This window comes from Mus musculus, chromosome 7, assembly GCF_000001635.26.
Source record: "Mus musculus strain C57BL/6J chromosome 7, GRCm38.p6 C57BL/6J".
Taxonomy (NCBI): domain Eukaryota; kingdom Metazoa; phylum Chordata; class Mammalia; order Rodentia; family Muridae; genus Mus; species Mus musculus.
The window spans coordinates 27466368-27479781 of NC_000073.6; the positions used below are offsets into that span (position 1 = coordinate 27466368).

The window sequence follows — 13414 nt, forward strand, 5'->3', positions numbered from 1 at the left end:
GGGCTTGGTGGAAGATAGATGTATATCCAACCTGAAGCCTGCATTAGTAAGAGTGTGCCTACGGAAGGTTCCAGAATAGGGTAGCGTTTCTGGCTAAAAAAAAAAAAAAACATGAGCAAGGGACAGAGAAGCATATGGCTCCATTGACAAACTACACGTGGTCCCTGCAGTTAGTGATGCCAGGCATGTCATCCCAGCACTTGGAAGACGGAGGCAGCAAGAGTAACAGTCCTAGACCATGTTTTCAGTAACAGGGAAATAACAGCAATATTACTAATAGTAATACTGCCACTACAGTGAAGTAGAGATGGCCAGAACTAGGGAGGTCTGCGAAGCCTGAGTTGTCCAGACTGACAAGATGGCTCAGCAGTTACGGGTGCTTGCCGCCAAGCCTAATGACCTGAGTTCAATCCCCAGGCCCCACATGATAGAGGGAGCGAACCAACTCCTGTGAATTGTCTCCTGACTTGGACATATGTGCTGCACTACCTGCATGCCATGAGTGAATAAATGTAATGTGATCGAGAAGAAGTAGCTCAGAGAAAGCCAGGCTTTGCAGGCCATGTCGACTTACAACTGCAATCCCAGCACTCGAGCTGCTGAGACAGGAGGATCGGCGTAATTTTGAACCCAGTGTAGGCTATTGACTCAAAAAGAAAAAAACAAAAAACAACAACAACAAAAAAAAACATTGCAAAGGAAGTAGGGGTGGAGGCATGGGCTCCTGGAGATTTTTTTAGAATTGTTTTTATTATTTTTTGTGTATGGATGTTTTGTCTGCATGTATGTCTGTGCATGCCTGGTATCCAATGAGGTCAGAGGGTGTTCAATCCCCTGGAACTGGTTTTAGAGATAGCCTTGAATCAACATATGTGTCCTGGCAATTGAACCTAGGACCTCTAGAAGAGCAGTCAGTGCTCTAAACTTCTAAGTCATCTCTTTAGCCTCATAAAGAATTGTTTTGTTTTTTGTTTTGTTTTGTTTTGTTTTGTTGGGTTCTAGGGGTGTTTTTGTTTTTTTGTTTTTTTGTGTTTTTGTTTTTGTTTTTTTGTTTGTTTTTTGTTTTTTGAAACAAGGTCTCACACAGCCCAGGCTGGCTTCCAACTCTATGTAGCCAAGGATGACCTGATTTTCCTGGCTAGCACAGTGCCCAATCACTAGAATTACAGGTACATAGCGTGTCTGGCTTAGGTTTTACTTTCTAAAGCTTCTGGACGTGAAGCCTAAGAGAGCAGGGATATGGGGTGGACAGAAAAGGAGAGAGGACCCTCCCTCCAGCTAGGTCCTGGGTGAATAGTCTGTGGGGCAGGAGGAAGCTCAGGCCATAACTAAAGTGATGGTTGGGCTTTACTGAGGGGGGGGGGCACTGGAGGATTGCCAGTTTAGGATGGAGAAGAAAGGGGAGGAAGTGCCCTACACTGGCAGTCCAGGTGGCACAGGCCCTGTAATCCCAGATCCCGGCAGATGGACGTTAGAAGGAATCTGAGCTGCAGAGTGAGGTCAAGGCCAGCCTTGAGTGCACTGAGATGCAGCCTCAAAGAAAACAGGAAAGGAGAGCTGCAGATGTGCCTCAGCCTTTGAGAACACTGCTGTGCTTCCAAAGGCTCCACATGGGGGCTCACGACTTCAGTCCCAGGGGATCCAAAGTCTTCTTTGTGCACCAGCCGGCCAAGTAGTGCAGACATAAACATGGGCAAAACACTGAGACACACACACACACACACACACATATATATATATTTAATTTTTTTGCTGGGAGGTGCTGGTGCACACCTTTGATCCCAGCACTTGGGAGGCAGAGGCAGGCCGATTTCTGAGTTTGAGGCGAGCCTGGTCTGCAGAGTGAGTTCTAGGACAGCTAAGGCTACACAGAAAAATCTTGTTTGTCTGTCCCTTCAACTACCCCCCCCCAAAAAAAAACCCACCACCACCACACATAACCTTCCCTCAAATAAACAACAAAAGCCCCATAGAGGCACGCACACTGCAGCCCCTCAGGAAGGCCAAATTTTCACAGAGGAGAGAAGCAGCTTTGTCCAGGAGGTTTGTGGCTGTTCTGGGTTTGAACCTGTCTGCCATCTTCCTGATATTCATTGTGTGGCCACAGGACTTCCCGCTGGGTACAGAGATGGGGTACGTACCTGGGAAAAGGAGGTGGAGGTGGGATTGGCAGTGTGTGCCTGGGCCCCACCTCACTGGTTAGAAGGAGTGGTTTTTTTCCCCCTAATACCAGGGATTGAATCCAGGGTTTTGTATGAGATAGGCACACACCCACACTCTACCACCCTATCCTTTGAGACAGGATCTTATGTAACTACCACATCCAGGTCAGGTGGGAGATTTTGGGGTTTTGTTTTGTTGCCGTGTACCTGTACTCAAGTGCATATACACATACCAGTCAGAGGACAGCTTGTAGGTTCTTTCCTTCTTTCTTCCTTCCTTCCTTCCTTCCTTCCTTCCTTTCTTTCTTTCTTTCTTTCTTTCTTTCAGATTTACTTATTTTTTTTTTTTTTTTTTTTATTGCACATCACTCCTTTATTATACTGATCTGGAAAGAGACTTAGTTGTTACGCCCAAACGAGCTCTGAACCCACACGGTAGGGTCAAGCAGCTGGAACATGATTCAGACAGTGAAAGACAAAAACTCGGACATGATCCAGGGGTACTTCACCTCTACAAAACAAGGCCAAGGGATCCAAACACAGCAAGAGGTACAAGGAGTTTATCCCACTGATATGAGGAATGGCTTATTTTCTGGTGACCACACAGGACTGTTTCAAATGTCACTAGCAACCTCAGAGTTGCTTTTGTGTGCTGATAATATGTATATATACTTTTTTTTGTAAAAGTAAGTGTAACATAGACTTGACAAGATTGATCCCAACCTTCTAGGGCCAGCAGCTCCTTTAGGGTCAGAGAGAAATTAGGGTTAAAAATCACCATGAGGTTACTTCCACTCTCCACTGGAATGACTATGCCCCCAGTTACCTAACTGCAGGAAGAGTGCAGGACAGGTTCCAGGGACAAAACTGGACTGCAGCTTTTCATTGGTCACACCACAGCACAGTTCCTCCCTGAATTCTTCCTAAGCAGACCCTTAGTAAACAAAGACCTAAGAAAAACTATAGTTACTATCTCTCAACTCTCCTGGTACAGGGAGCTGTCCCTCGATGTGGTCCGAGAACCTGCACCCCCAAAGGCGTTATTCTGACTAGATTCTATGAAGGGAGTGGGTGCAGGGGATAAAATACTACAATGAAAACGGGAGCCACAGGCCCCCATCTGCAGCTACAACTTAAACTTAAAATCCTAAAGACATAGTCAGTGTGGCAGGTGCTGGGGAGGGTGCAGGAGGCAGGAACAGGCAGGGAGGGTGTCGGGGTAGGAGTCTGCCTCTTCGCCTTCACTTCTTCACCTTGCCCTGAGCAGCCACAGCTTCCATGGCTTTGCGCACGGTCTCCTCGTCTCCCAGGAACTGCATGGGCTTGATGGGCTTCAAGTTCTTGTCCAGTTCATAGACGATAGGGATGCCCGTGGGCAGGTTCAGCTCCATGATGGCCTCTTCTGAGAGACCCTCCAGATGCTTAACGATGCCCCGAAGGCTGTTGCCGTGGGCGGCAATCAAGACCCTTTTCCCCTCTTTGATCTGGGGGACAATTTCTTCATTCCAGAAGGGCAGTGCTCTGGCAATAGTGTCCTTCAGGCTCTCACAGGAGGGGAGCTGGTCTTCAGTAAGGTCTGCGTACCTGCGATCCTTGCTGATGTTGCTGTAGAAGGGGTGATCAGGCTCCATGGGAGGCGGTGGGACATCATAAGATCGTCTCCAGATCTTTACCTGGGCCTCACCATGCTTAGCAGCAGTTTCTGCTTTGTTGAGACCTGTCAGACCGCCATAGTGTCGCTCATTGAGGCGCCAAGTCCTGACCACTGGCAACCACATCTGGTCAATGGCATCCAGGACTGTCCAGAGGGTCCGGATTGCTCTCTTCTGCACAGAGGTGAAGCAGATGTCAAATTCATAGCCAGCATCTCGCAACGCCTGCCCGCCGCGCTTCGCCTCCTCGTGGCCCGCCGGGCTCAGGTCGGCGTCGTACCAGCCGCTGAAGCGGTTCTCCAGGTTCCAGGCGCTCTCGCCATGCCGGATCAGCACCAGCTTGTAGGCAGCCATGGCGATGGGCAGAGGATGCAGCAGCAACTGAGGATCGCCGAGATTCTCTTCGCAGCCCGCCCCCCGCCCCGGTCGCGCCTGCGCCCAGATTTACTTATTTATTATATATGTAAGTACACTGTAGCTGTCTTCAGACACACCAGAAGAGGGCATCAGATCTCATTACAGATAATTGTGAGCCACCATGTGGTTGCCGGGATTTGAACTCAGAATCTTTGGAAGAACAGTCAGTGCTCTTAACCACTGAGCCATCTCTCCAGCCTGTTTCTCTACTTTCAATACATGGGTCTTAGTGACTCATGGAAGCCATCTTGCTGGCCCACAACTGAGGTTTGGTTTTGTTTCTGCCATCTCAATTTCTCTTTCTCTGCATTGCCTGAGTGCTTGACAGATTTTCACTGTGTACGTGCTCTGGGACCAGCACTCAGAATACTTCAGAGCATGCAGAGGTAACCTTAGAACTTGTCCTCAGGGGCCCTAGTCCAGGTGGGGGAAGGTAGAGGGTTAGGGATTGACTGTAATTCAGAGAGGGCATCTAACCCGTGCCCTCTGCAGGGGATTGACTGTAATTCAGAGAGGGCATCTAACCCGTGCCCTCTGCAGGGGATTGACTGTAATTCAGAGAGGGCATCTAACCCGTGCCCTCTGCAGGCACTGCATGCGGGTGGTACAGACACATTCATATACACAGAATTAAATAAACCTAAAACATTAAAGAACAATAACTGGTAAATTATTCTCTCCCAGGGAAATGAGCCAATTCAAGCCAGATTAGAGTATATAAAGGCAGGTTTCGTGGGAAGCTGCTCTTGGGCAGGTGCATGGTCCCAAAGAAGGAGGCCAGAGAAGTCACCACGGAAAGGAAGACTGATGAGAAGTGGGGAGGGAAGGAGGAGAGGGAGGGAAAGATAGAGAACAGAGGAAGGGAGGGAGGGAAGGAGGGAGAGAGAGAGAGAGAGAGAGAGAGAGAGAGAGAGAGAGAGAGAGAACACAGAGCACAAAAGTCTGGATTATATAAGGATGAGCCTCTGGGGGAGGGGAAACCCAGCCCCTGGTCCAGAAAGTTCAGGGTAAAGGGCAGGGTAGGCCAGGTAGGCACTGAGGGATGCTGGGAGAACCTGGAGGCCAGGTCCACCTTGGTATGTTAAATACGAACCTAAGCTGTTTTTCCTGGGTCTGAATCCGGGATGGCATGGACCAACTGTGGTCAGGAGGCTCCGGAGTCTAAGATCGCCTACCTATGCATATCGCGGTCCAGGGCTGTGGGGGTAGTAAGTGAATAAAGGTGCTTTGCCATCAGGCCTGATGTTGCATCCCTGCCTCCCATGGGCTGGAAGGACTCTCTCAAATTGTCACCTGACCTCAACATGCATGTCACGGTACACATAAACCCAAAATAAATACGTTCTATTTTTTTAAATAAATAAGTTCCTGGCCAACCTGGGCTACATGAGACCTCAACTTGAAAGCAAAACAAAGAGTTGGAGAGAGGGTTCAGTGAGGACCCAGGTTTGATTCACAGCACCTACGTGGTGGCTCACAACTGTCAGTAACTCTCCCGGGAGATCTGATGCCTCTGACTTTTGTAGACACCAGGTATGTATATGGTGCACATACATACATACATACATACATACATACATACAGGCAAAACACTCACACGTGTAAAATAAATTAAAAAAAAAAAAAAAAAGCAAAACCAAGAGAATGGTGGCTCCGCGCCTTTAATCCCAACATTTGTGGGACAAAGGCCAGCCTGGTCTAGAGAGTAAGTTCCAGGACAACCAGAGTTACACAAAGAAACTGTCTCAAAAAAAAAAAAAAGAAAAGAAAAGAAAAGAAAAAAAGGCATTAAAAACAAACAACTAAACAAAGCAAAACCAAGAACATCTGAAGAACATTTGAGAGTCTGGCTGTCTCACTGCTGAGAGTGTGCCTTGAATTGGACCCTTGCAATAAGGTAAGGGAGAAAAGCCCTGTGTTTATTTCTTAGGAGATATTGGAAGCCATCTTAGAAAAACTGAAAGCAAGCTAGACAAGCTGGTAATGCCTAAATCCTAGCACTAGAAAAACGAAGCAGGAAGATGAAAGATTCCAGAATAGCTTAGGCTACACAGCAAAACGCTGTCTCAGAAAACAAACAAAAAAGTGGCTGGGGATGTAGCTCAGTGATAAGAGTACTTTGGCTAGCACCACCTCGGTGTTCCGTGCCCAACACCACAAAAACTAAGCAAAAGGAATTTTCTTTAGGGACACACCTGCAGCTCCAGGACTAGCAATATGGAAGCCAAGCATGATTAGAATTTCAAGGCCCTTGTCTACACTGGAGTCCTGCTTCACGAGACTGCCTAAAACAAAAAGAATCCGAAAGTGAGTCCTAGAAAACAGGAAGGAGGGTACCAGAGACCAAATAGTGAAGAGCAAGCTAACCCTTCACTACGAAACCATATCACAAAATTAAACACACACACACACACACACACAAAATTTTAAATCTTAGCTCAGTTCTACGGTGTTTGTTCAAAATGCTCAAATGTTAAATCCCCAAAACTAAAAATAATAATAATAATAATAAGTTTGAGTTTGTTCCCAGAGTTGTGAGCAGTCTTTAAGAGTAAACAGCAACAGGCAGACAAATGCGGAAAACGAAAGCGTTGCCTGGGATCCAGGAGGTTCCCCCAAACAAGCAGCAGACCCCTCTAGGTTAAGCATAGACTCCTCCTACAAGACGGGTTGGGGGTGGGGAAGCAGAGCTCCGCCAGCTAAGGGGCGGGGCTGCGGTCGTTCAGGCAACGCAAGCCGCATCATGCTATTGGCTGCTGTCTAGTGCGTCATCCCCCCCCCCGCCCTCCGGTTTGACCCAGCCTTCGGAACTCCGGGGGGCGTGGCCTCCACCATCTGCCCCAAGCCTGCAAAACCGCAGGGAGGGGAGAATGGTGTCACCCGGTGTCACTCTTCAGTGGGGTCTGGTATAAGGGGTCTGCAGTGAAACAGAGGAGTGAGAAACACAGCTGGGTCCAAAGTAGCAGTTCTGACGGCGTTACCAGACTCCACCGTGGAGACTCCGCTCCGCCCCCTGACCAGTAGCCAACCTAAACCGGACCCGGCCCAGTGATGGACGGGGCCTAGCATCCGTGGCTCCTCTTAGCCAATGGCGCCCCGCGGCGGGCAGGATTCCAACCAATCCTGGCTTGCGACTGGCCTCCGGGGAGGAGCCGAGTGGCCCCCAGCCAGACCCAGAGGCCCGGGGAAAGTGAGCCGGACTTCTACCCAGCACTGGTGGAACCCAACCCTGCAGGCTTGTCGGAGGTAGTCGTGGCGACCCTGGCAGCCGAGGTGAGGAGTGGCCGCCTGTGTGAGATTTCCCTGGAGTTAGAGGAGGACGGGGGCGCGCCCCCACGGTAGGCGGAAGCGGGGTATCCCGAGTGGAGAGCAGATTGGTGTGATTGATGGACATTGGAGGGTGGAAGGCTGAATTCCAGCATCAGCACCGAAGGGGGAGCAGGATTACTCAGGAGTTGGAGTTTGGAGAAGCCAGGAAAACGGAGAAAGAACTTTGGAGGAGAGTGTAGGACAGTTTGAGTCTCGAAGAATAGGCTGAGTTTGGAGTTCCACGGTGTTCTGGACAAAGTGAGCGTTTTAAGGCTAGGATATGAAGCATTTAGAGGAACCCGGGAACTAGAGGAACCGAGTATTGGATTCTGAGACGCCGTCGTGAGAAGGGAATGCCGGGGAAGAGTTCACTGACTGGGTCTCGGAGCCGGACTGGGTATTTGGAAAGCCAGAGTCATTTGAAAGTGGAGCCGAATGAGGGGAGATTTGGGACGAGGTCTCAGAATTGGGATATCCAGTTTCGCCGGCGGAACTATGTACCCGAGAGTTATTTGTCGTCTTTGGGCGATGTGATGGGATTTGGACCTCTGCACACCGAGGACAGTTTGGGGAAGAATCCAGAACTTCCTGGGGTGATAGGGACCCAGAGAAAACAGGTTTCTGACTGAAGCCTGGTGGGGGAGGGGCGCTCGGGGCGTGGAGCTCGGATTCACCGCCCCGAAGGCAGTAGAGGGCGGGGCTCGGCGGCCGCTGGGCAGCTGAAGTCCGGGTTCCCTTCCCCCACCAGCCGGAGCTCCCGTACGCATGCTCTCAGAGAGGGCGGGCGTGTCCAGTCTCTTGGGTGTGCTGGGCCTTCTGGGGATTGTAGTTCCAACGCGACAGCCGAAGCTCTGCCTGGAGCCTTTGGGTCCACAGTTCCCAGAAGGCCCTGAGGATACATTGAGGTGTTCTTGGGTCTGGTCTAGCGACCCAGGGAAGGGTGGTGCCTATAAAAAGAGATGATTGGGTTGGACTGGTCGCTAGAGGGTGCAGTTTGTGGTTAGTTTCGCTCTAGCTGGCTTTCCTTTGGGTCGGAGTTTGGGAAATACTCCCTCTCTTTTGAGAGGTCATAGACTCAATTGTAGGAAGCAGGTACGGACAGAAATATTCTTGTTAAAAAAGGAGAAAAAAAAAAGAATTTAAACACACACGTCCCAGCTAAGCCTCGTCTCACACACATTTAATCCCAGCCTTCAGGGAGGAAGAGGCGGTACGATATGAGTTCGAGACACAGCCTGATCCACATAGGGAGTTCCAGAGCAATACAGAGAAACCCTGTCTCAAGTTTGGGTTTGGTCCATTACTCTGTGCTCCATACCTGTTTGTCCTGTGACCTGTTAGGAAAAAAGTATTGTGGGAAAACAATAACAAGATCTATTGAGACCAGAGTTAGGATTTTCACTTTCCAAATGTTAAAATTGATTACCATAATGTAAATTCAACGTTGTGCCTACCACAGACAAGTGATACTCAAGCCATGCCCGGATGTTTTGGTGATTTGTTTTAGGGCTTTTTTGTTTTTCTGAGACAGGTTTGTCTGACCATATTAAACTCTACCTGCTTCTGCCTCCTGGATGGGTGCTGAAATTAATGGCATAGGACACCATCTGCAATTTTTTTTTCTGTTCATTTTCCTATTTTAAATTTTATGTGTATGGATGTTTTGCCTGCATGCTTGTCTGGGCACTACTTGTGTGCCTGGTGGCAAAGGAGGCCAGAAGAAGCCATGGATCCTCTAAAAGTGGAGTTTTAGGCAGTCCTGAGCCATCCATGCAGGTTCTGGGGATCGAACTTGGATCCTCTAGAAGAACAGACAGTGCTCGTAACCACTCAGCAATTTTTCCAGCTCCTTTTATTTTTGAGACACTGCCTAGCTGAGGGTGACCTTGAACATCTGAACTCACTGCCTCCTTAATACAGAGGAGGTGACAGCTACAGGAGTCTCTCCACCCTCACTACTACCTGCTCCCACTCTGTGTCCTGTGCACCCCTCCTCACACTCACTTACCAGTCCCAGCAATCCTATCTGCATCTTGTTCTCTCAATCACATTGCATGCATTAATTTACCCATTCTTAGCCTTGTGGGATTCTCTGTGCACTTTAAATGGAGGTTCTGATACACACACACATACACACACACACACACACACACACAAAAGCTTCCCATAGCTACACAGGCTTGCTTGAAGAAGTAAGGTCCCAAGGTATCTGACTCCACTCTTTTTTCACAGGACATGGGAGGCTTAAAGAGGAAACATTCTGATTTGGAAGAGGAGGAGGAAGAGGAGAAGTGGGACTGGAGTCCAACAGCTCTTCGGAGCTACCAGCAAGCCCTGCTCCGAATCTCTCTGGACAAAGTCCAGCGCAGCCTGGGCCCCAGAGCACCCAGCCTCCGCAGGCACGTCCTTATCCACAACACACTCCAGCAGCTCCAGGCTGCCATTCGCCTCGCTCCAGCACCAGCCCTGCCCCCGGAACCTCTCTTCCTAGGTGAAGAAGATTTCTCCCTATCTACCACCATCGGTTCCATCCTCAGGGAGCTAGATACATCCATGGATGAGATGGAGCCGCCTCTGAATCCAGCAGCTTCCTCGAGTCCCCAGAATGAGATCGTGTCCCAGGCTGATCCTGTATTCTTAGAAGCTCTGAGCTCAAGGTACCTGGGAGACTCTGGCCTGGATGACTTCTTTCTGGACATTGATACATCTGCGGTGGAAAAGGACGTTGCACTTCCACCCCCGGAGCCGCCGCACAGCCTCTTCTGTAGCCCAGGATCCTGGGAGTGGAATGAACTGGACCACATCATGGAAATCATCCTGGGATCCTAAAGCTGATGGGATTCTTCCGGGCGTCAGCCTCAGTGCGCTGGGCCTTAGATGGGACTCTTGTATGTGTGCGTGGCGGAGGCGCTAGACAGAGACTGTGTGGCCTCCTTTCCTCCTATGTCAGGATTCCACAAACTGTCCTGCATGTGTGCGTGTCTGGTTGCCACAGCCTTCCGTGAAGGTGCGTCTTCCTCAATTAATTTATCTCTTCCGAATGCCTTAAGGAGACTCTATTTCAGGGAGTCTAGATTCCTCGCTTACACATTTCTTCTGCCTCCAGTTCCCACTGTCCTTATGACCACTAGGGTCTCAGGGAAGATAAAACTGGACCTGTCAAGGGGTGATGGAGGGGCTGGTCTCCGGACAGACTCAACCTCTTGGCAGGACCCCAGTACCAGCAGCCTCCTGATTCATAACCAGGCCGGACCATGTGCAATAGGGCAGAAGTCTACCAGCTCCATGCTGTGCTACTTAAGAGGAAAGAGGAGGTAGGGTTTGCAGAGGCGTATGTTTGTTGGTTGGTTGGTTGGTTGGTTGGTTTGGGGGGATTTTTTGAGTGAAATTTGTTGTTGTTGTTGTTGTTCTTGTTTTTTTGTTTTTGTTTTTTTCTAATAAAAGCATTTTGGAAATATTGGAATTGTAATTAAATCTGTAAACATCTCTGGGGTGATCTGGGGAAGAGCCTGCTAAGTTTCTCCAATACTTAACATCCTTTCCTTAACAAAAGTAGAGCAGCCGGGCGGTGGTGGCGCATGCCTTTAATCCAGGCACTTGGGAGGCAGAGGCAGTTGGATTTCTGAGTTCCAGGCCAGCCTGGTCTACAGAGTGAGTTCCAGGACAGCCAGGACTGCACAGAGAAACCCTGTCTCAAAAACACAAAAACAAACAAAAGTAGAGCAAGTGTAATATTGTATAAAGTGTAACAGTTGCTGGTTGCTTAAGGATACTGTCAGAACCACTTTATGCAAATTAAACCCTTTAATCCTCAGGATTAGAAAGAAACATATACTGTGTCAAATTCTACATTTGCATAGGGGAAATCTCAAATTTAAGGGCTTAGAGTACATAGTTGAAGTCTTGCTTAGTATATGTCCTGGGGTTGAACCCCATCTGCAAAAACAACTGTTTGTTTTGTTTGAAACGGTCTCACAGTGTAGTACCAACTGTCCTTAAACTCACTGAGATCCAATTGCCTCTGCCTCCCAAATGATGCACACCAACACCTTGCTACAATAGCGTTTTGAAGCCTGAAGTTTAGAGACAGAGAGGAAAGGAACAATAGGAGTAAGATTCACTCTTTGCTGGCCCCTGCAGCTAGTTCTCCGTTTGAATACTAGCCAGTCCATGGCTAGTGGACAGCCATGTCAGACACCATACTGCCGAGCCATTCCCTACAAGTGAACTTTAGGCAAATACCCTTCAGGTGAGCAGTGCTCTCGTCCCCTCACTAGAGCTCACACAGGTGCTCTGCTACAGTGCTGGGGCCTCAGTCAGAGCCCTGTTTACCCACAGTGTTTACGATCCTCTCCAGTGGACTGAAACCCAGTCATGTGCGTGGGTGTGCGCGTGGAGCATGTGTCAAAGCCTGGGGCTCTTAGGAACTGAAAAGTCAATCTTTTATTTTGGAATGTGCTCTTGAAGCCCTAAAGGGAAGCAAAAGGCCCAAAGACCCTCTAGGACCTGTGAACATAAATCTCTAAAATGCTGTTCTTGAAAGCCACATGAAGTTTGGATTCAGGAATTCACATCTGGCTTGAGAGGGGCAAAGCAAGGCTGTGGAGAGTGAGGGTAAGAAAAAGGAAGGCCAGGGAAGGAGTGTCACACATCAATGCCCTGCCCATGCCAAGTGAACGTACCCTGCATTAGGGACTTTTCTGGAAGGGTTTCATGGCAAAGATGGGGATTTCTGTTTGTGGTTTCTTGGCTTTCCAACAGAAGTCGTCGCCTTTGAGTGAGGTGGGGGCGTGGCCTTGTATCTAAGAAAGTGCACAGGTCATCTGAAAGTAAGACTAACCCAAAGAGAGATAAGGACACTACAGGAAAGTGACTTAAAAAGTCTGTATCCTGGGCTGGACAAATAGCTCAGTGGCTAAAGGCACCGACTGCTCTTCCAGAGGTCCTGAGTTCAATTCCCAGCCACCACATGTTGGCTCACAGCCATCTGTAATGGGATCTGATGCCCTCTTCTGGTGTGTCTGAAGACAGCGACAGTGTACTCATATGCGTAAGGTAGCCTGCAATATGTACAGGTGGACAGCAAGAGATTCTGTCCTGTCCTTGGACAACAACAAAAAAGGGTGCTAACTAAATAACATCTTTCTCTTCTTGAAACTTCTCCCACTCCCACTCAAAATAAAAACAAGGGTCTGATTCAGTCTCACACTCTACAACTTCCTCAGTTTCAGCCCCTACTCTCCTTCACTCAACTCTATATTTGGGTTGGTCTCCAACCTTAAGCTCATTTCTACGCCAGGACCTTTGTCTAGGTTAACTTTCTTCCCAAAGGGTACTTCTCGCCTAGCTTCACCAGACCAAAAGTTCCCTGCTTTTGCTGGCTCAATGTCCCATGAGTACCACTATCCTGTTACATCCTGATTGATATTGTTGTTGTTGTTGCTATTAGTAATAGTAGTGGCAATAATAGGTCTGGAACCCAGAGCCTTGCACATGCGTAGCAAGGGTTTTACCACTAAGCTACACTTTAGCCTTGTTTGCCTTTTCCTCCCAAAATGTTTTATTTTATTTTACTTTGAGTGTGTATGGGTATTTTTCCTGCATGCATGTCAGCGTACCACATGTATGCCTAGTGCCCTGGTACTGTGGTACTCTTGGAGGCTGGAAGAGGGCGTCAGATCCCCTTGGATCTGAGTGACAGATTGTGAGCCACCATGTGAGTGTAGAAATGGAACCCTGGTTCTCTGGAAGAACAGTCCTGTTCTTAACCACTGAGCTGTTGCTCCAGCCCCGTTTCACTTTCTTTCATTTTGAGATGGGTCTCTCTATGTAGCTTTGACTGCCCCAGAACTCATTCTATTGGCCAGGCTGGAC

General features: G+C 48.8%; 1 protein-coding gene and 1 pseudogene across 1 annotated transcript; one reads left to right on the top strand and one right to left on the bottom strand.

Annotated features, from left to right (window-relative positions):
• On the bottom strand, positions 2519-4252 carry Pgam1-ps2 (phosphoglycerate mutase 1, pseudogene 2; annotated as a pseudogene).
• On the top strand, positions 7473-10997 carry Sertad3 (SERTA domain containing 3). The gene is made up of 2 exons (NM_133210.2): positions 7473-7504; positions 9773-10997. The coding sequence occupies exon 2, from the start codon at positions 9776-9778 to the stop codon at positions 10367-10369; it is 594 nt and encodes a 197-aa protein (NP_573473.1). The 5' UTR covers positions 7473-7504; positions 9773-9775; the 3' UTR covers positions 10370-10997.
• The last annotated feature ends 2417 nt before the right edge of the window (positions 10998-13414 follow it).

Bases quoted from the DNA above. Each gene is read 5' to 3' on its own strand.
- Sertad3 (NM_133210.2), top strand. From the start codon at position 9,776: ATGGGAGGCTTAAAGAGGAAACATTCTGATTTGGAAGAGGAGGAGGAA.